The sequence below is a fragment of the Rhagoletis pomonella genome, unplaced genomic scaffold (assembly GCF_013731165.1).
Source record: "Rhagoletis pomonella isolate Grant_MI unplaced genomic scaffold, Rhpom_1.0 Rhpom_scaffold_02749, whole genome shotgun sequence".
Classification (NCBI taxonomy): domain Eukaryota; kingdom Metazoa; phylum Arthropoda; class Insecta; order Diptera; family Tephritidae; genus Rhagoletis; species Rhagoletis pomonella.
In genome coordinates this window covers 22,265-26,401 of record NW_023461302.1, presented here as the reverse complement: position 1 = coordinate 26,401, position 4,137 = coordinate 22,265, and the positions used below count along the sequence as shown (strand labels likewise).

The 4,137-nt window shown below is 33.3% G+C and overlaps 2 protein-coding genes across 2 annotated transcripts in view; one reads left to right on the top strand and one right to left on the bottom strand.

Moving 5' to 3' along the window:
- Positions 1-8: 8 nt before the first annotated feature.
- On the bottom strand, positions 9-992 carry LOC118753679. Its single transcript, XM_036488550.1, has 4 exons — positions 825-992; positions 638-758; positions 398-568; positions 9-222 (listed from the first exon to the last, which is right to left on the bottom strand). Exons 2-4 carry the CDS (start codon positions 652-654, stop codon positions 96-98), a joined length of 315 nt encoding a protein of 104 aa, XP_036344443.1. The 5' UTR covers positions 655-758; positions 825-992; the 3' UTR covers positions 9-95.
- Positions 993-2,331: 1,339 nt separating this feature from the next.
- Positions 2,332-4,137, top strand: part of LOC118753680 — a gene marked incomplete in the record, with an annotated part of 3,731 nt that continues 1,925 nt past the window's right edge. The window contains 6 exon segments of the mRNA XM_036488551.1: positions 2,332-2,545; positions 2,833-2,896; positions 2,949-3,008; positions 3,159-3,215; positions 3,277-3,611; positions 3,897-4,024. Of these exon segments, the coding sequence (XP_036344444.1) occupies positions 2,537-2,545; positions 2,833-2,896; positions 2,949-3,008; positions 3,159-3,215; positions 3,277-3,611; positions 3,897-4,024 (653 nt within the window).

The following is a 4,137-nucleotide window of genomic DNA, read 5'->3' as shown; positions in this document are numbered from 1 at the left end:
AAGCCTTGGCTTACAACTATATGAGCTTCGTACATGTACTCTGCACTTTAACATTGCGTCACATTAGCGGATAGGGGTAATGGCTTCTGCTGCATTCATGCACTGCAAAGCGATTGCATTATTTGATGCCGATTCTGGAGTTGATGGCGTTGTGATGGGATCGTAGTTCTCTGTTGGGAATATAGAAACCGAATTAGAATTAGTATCCTTGCCGGTTGCATCCTGTAAGTAAGAAAACAGTAAATAAATGATGTAGTTGAAAAATTACATTTCGGGTACGGTTTAGTTATTCGTACAATAATTTTGGTTTGCTGTGCCCAAACGCGTTACCCGAATCAAAATCGTTGTATAAGTAACTAAACATTTTCTAATATTTCTGAAGCTTTCTTTTACGCACCTTCTTCTCTTCTTCACTGTGAGTGGTGTAAGTTTAAACGAACCGTATTGAGGCTGGATGGGGCAATGGAGGTAAAGCGAAATGCGCTTGCTTCGCGTTGATCCTTGAAATAGCAGGGTGTGTCTTTTTCGAGCATATCGCTGGCGAGGACGATCAGGTAGCGGGGTTACACTTTTGAGCAAGATAAATAATAGCAACCAGTTAATGCTTGGGAGTACATACTTAAAACTACCATCATACCTTATTATCCAAGCCATTGCAAATCGCTCCAACTTGTGCACAAATAAACAATTGCAGAGCTTCGTAGCAACATACGTAGCTCGCTTTTATGACCGCACGTAAACTTTTGGAATGCCGCATACTGCAAAATAATTAATATTAATTAATTCATTACGGTTTGCACAGAAATATAGCCATAAAAACTTACTTTTGTAATTCACTTCACTTCATTTTATAGTTTCTGCCAATTTTTGCCACTTTGTTTATGTTTCCAAGCAGTGTTGTTAAGCCATGGAAATTTCCCTTTTGTGGGGCTATTTACAAATGAAGGGGACATTTCATCGATATAATATTTTCATGCATACATCATTCAAAGAGATGACGTACCCAATGTCGATAATGAATTATTAATTATACGAATATGTAAAAAACTTAGGAAGCCTGAATTTGAATACTTACATATATATATGAAGCGCTATTTATAATTAATACAACTTAAATCAGAAATATTAATCAGTTCTCTTGCGACAATACTCTATGAAAATATGAGCTAAAAAAATAACGTAAAAAGATACTTATTTTTTAAGCTAATAGAAATTATTGTTAAATGAAGGATTTAGTTGATTTATTTGTATCCACTGCCATACAGGGAAATTTTGTTTGAAATTTTAACAAAGGCAAGTAGAGTCGGCGACACTGTTCCCATAGTTGCAAAACTATAAATCCGATACTATCGATGGTTATATTGTTAGTATCGATTGTTTTCCTCTACTGTCATTGCATTTCTGTTATATCGATTATTATTGCAAAAAAGTAAACAGAAATGTACTAATAAAAAACACGTTGATAACAATATTTTTAATTAAATACAAGCCTACAAGCTGGGAAGCCTTTTTTTACAATGATTTATAGATTATGCATACATATTATACTATTGAAGTTCAATAAAAAGTCGAAGTTTCTGTTCAATATAATCTTTGAAAGCTGATTGTAAGAAATATATTAGGGGTCTTCACACCGAGCTTGGTACTCGGTAAATATAAAAAGTTTTTTATAAGCCAAAATTCAATAAAAATTGTGGTGAAAATCGAAATTTTGGGGCATAAATGCAGTTGGGCTCCAAATCTCAAATTAAAAAAAAATATATTGGAATCGATAGAGATGATTGAGCTGAGTATAACGGTATACTTCGTTTTTTTGGGCAAACAACAACAAGAAGAATTATCAAAGGTTAAAGTTCAAAATAAGCAATTTTTGAAATCAAAATTTCTCAAAAACAAATGAATGGATTTTGAAAATTTTGATCTCATTTAATAGCAAATTTGATTCCCTTTAATTTGCTATACGTACTTTATATATATGTTGTATAGTTCTTACAAAAATTGAATTAATGTAAAATAATTTTAATAACTTTAACCTGTGATAATTTTTGTTGTTGTTGTTTGCCCAAAAAAAGAAGTATACCGTTATACTCAGCTCAATCATCTCTATCGATTCCAATTTTTTTTTTTTTTTTTTGAGATTTGGAGCCCAACTGCATTTGTTCCAATTGTGGCGAATGCTGCGGCAACGCGAAGCGAAAAAACAAGAAAATGGTAGAATGTTCGGCGAAAGAGGTAGAATATTCGAAAGCAAGAAATGTCAAGTGAAAGAATTCCGCGATACGTCGCAAAAAAAATTTTTAAATTATCTCTGAATTGGCATCAATACTTACATTTACAATTTTACATCAGTAATATCGATAATAATAATGTCAATCGATAAATGTCAAATCCTTAATGATGTATAATGTCAATCGATAAAAGTCGTTTATGTAATCTCAGTTTTCGTAATAAGTTATTGTTATTGAAAGCGCGCAAAAGTTAAAGCTGAAATTTAAGGAGTTGAATTTGGAAGCGGATTAAAACCAAAAGGATAAAAATGAAACGAGTAAGTAAACGCCACGTTAGACGATTAGTTTATAAGGAAAGGTAGAAAAATGCAAGGCGATTAATGCTATGTGCAAGTGACCAAGAAGCTGTGGTGTCTGCGGCTGCGCCACTTGCTAGAAGTGAACACATTGCAGAAGAGGCGAGTGGTGAAGCACCAGGTTGCTCGTCAGCCATACCCTTTCATTCCAGTTTTGCACACTTGTATATAGTTGCATATTTAACAACTCCTTTTTTTATTATATTTAGTTTTTATAATTTTATTAATAATTTCTATTTTTCCCCAAGTCTATAAAAAAGTACTCACCCAGAAACGCGACACCGGGGGCTAAAAATGCAAAACAGCCAAAATGTAAGTTTATGTTTTTTTTATAATAATTTTGTAATATTTTGAAAAATCCAAGTTCTTTTAGATACGACTGACATGAGCGCATCGAGGAAAAATGAAATCGAATTAACTATAGGTAAACAAATGTCTTTTATAATAGAATAGTATATCGATGGTCAAACATTGACAATACATAACTTACTTTGAAAAGGCTTAGAGTTACGAGTTGTCAATGTTTAACCATCAATATAGTACATCCCTCATTCGCTCAATTTATTTCCCTTAGAATCACGTCGCATAAGCAGTGCACGGCAAATCAGCGTATCGAACGAGTACACTATAGGTAAAAGTATTGTTCTATATCTAAAACAAAATTTAATTCTTAATTTTGTTGCATTGTTTAGAATCTCGGCGCGTAAGCGTAGCAGCCACGATAGAAACTCACGCAGGTTCTCTAGAACCACCACAAAACGTGTACGAAGTGGTGTGCTGCAGTCACTGCTCCACGTTCGAAAAAAAGTTCGAAAAACTTGAGGGCACCATTAAGGAGCTTCGGCGGGTGGTAGAATCCCAAAATGTCGCAATAATGGACGCTATCGCAACTCAGAAGGTGGCAACAGAGCAACTAGTTCGGCAGGAGTCAGAAAATGCACCAGTTGTAAAATATTTTCCATTAAATAATCTGGAAGAACTAGCACAACTAGAAAGCAAACTCTCTGCTGCTAACCGAGATATTTTCGTATGTAATTTTAAAAATTTCATTATTAATTTTGTTTTTGGCCGGCAAAGGCAACAGTTATAAAATTTTGCCGAACTCAAGTCCGGGTTTCAATAAAACACACAATTTTATAACGATTATTTAATTACATTTCAGTCTGAAGTCGAAATATCCAATTAGAAATGTAAAATTGAGTGATTTGTTGAAATTTGGAAGAGATCATCAGAAATAAATAATTAAATAATTTCTCTTATGGATTTCTTTGTTATATAATAATGAATATAATTATCTTTTTACTTTTTACAGGAATCGGCGATTTCTTCCATAATTTGCAACAATATGAAAAACGTATCATTGGTGCTTAGGACGCAGCTAATCCATCAAATAAATGTTGATGGATCACATGGAAAAGTAGGACTAAAAAAATTTCCCAATTTTTTTTTGCGTGTTTACAGGTATGTATACACGATTCTTTTCTTACGTCCTCGATTGGTTTTTGTTTTTAACAAAATTGTTTGTTAATATTTTCAGGAGCTGTTTCCAAATT

What these genes read in the sequence shown, in the direction of transcription:
- LOC118753679 (XM_036488550.1), bottom strand. An exon ending in ACAGTGAAGAAGAGAAGAAG is followed by an intron (nt 223 to 397) that starts GTGCGTAAAAGA and finishes TCTTACTTACAG; the next exon opens with GATGCAACCGGCAAGGATAC.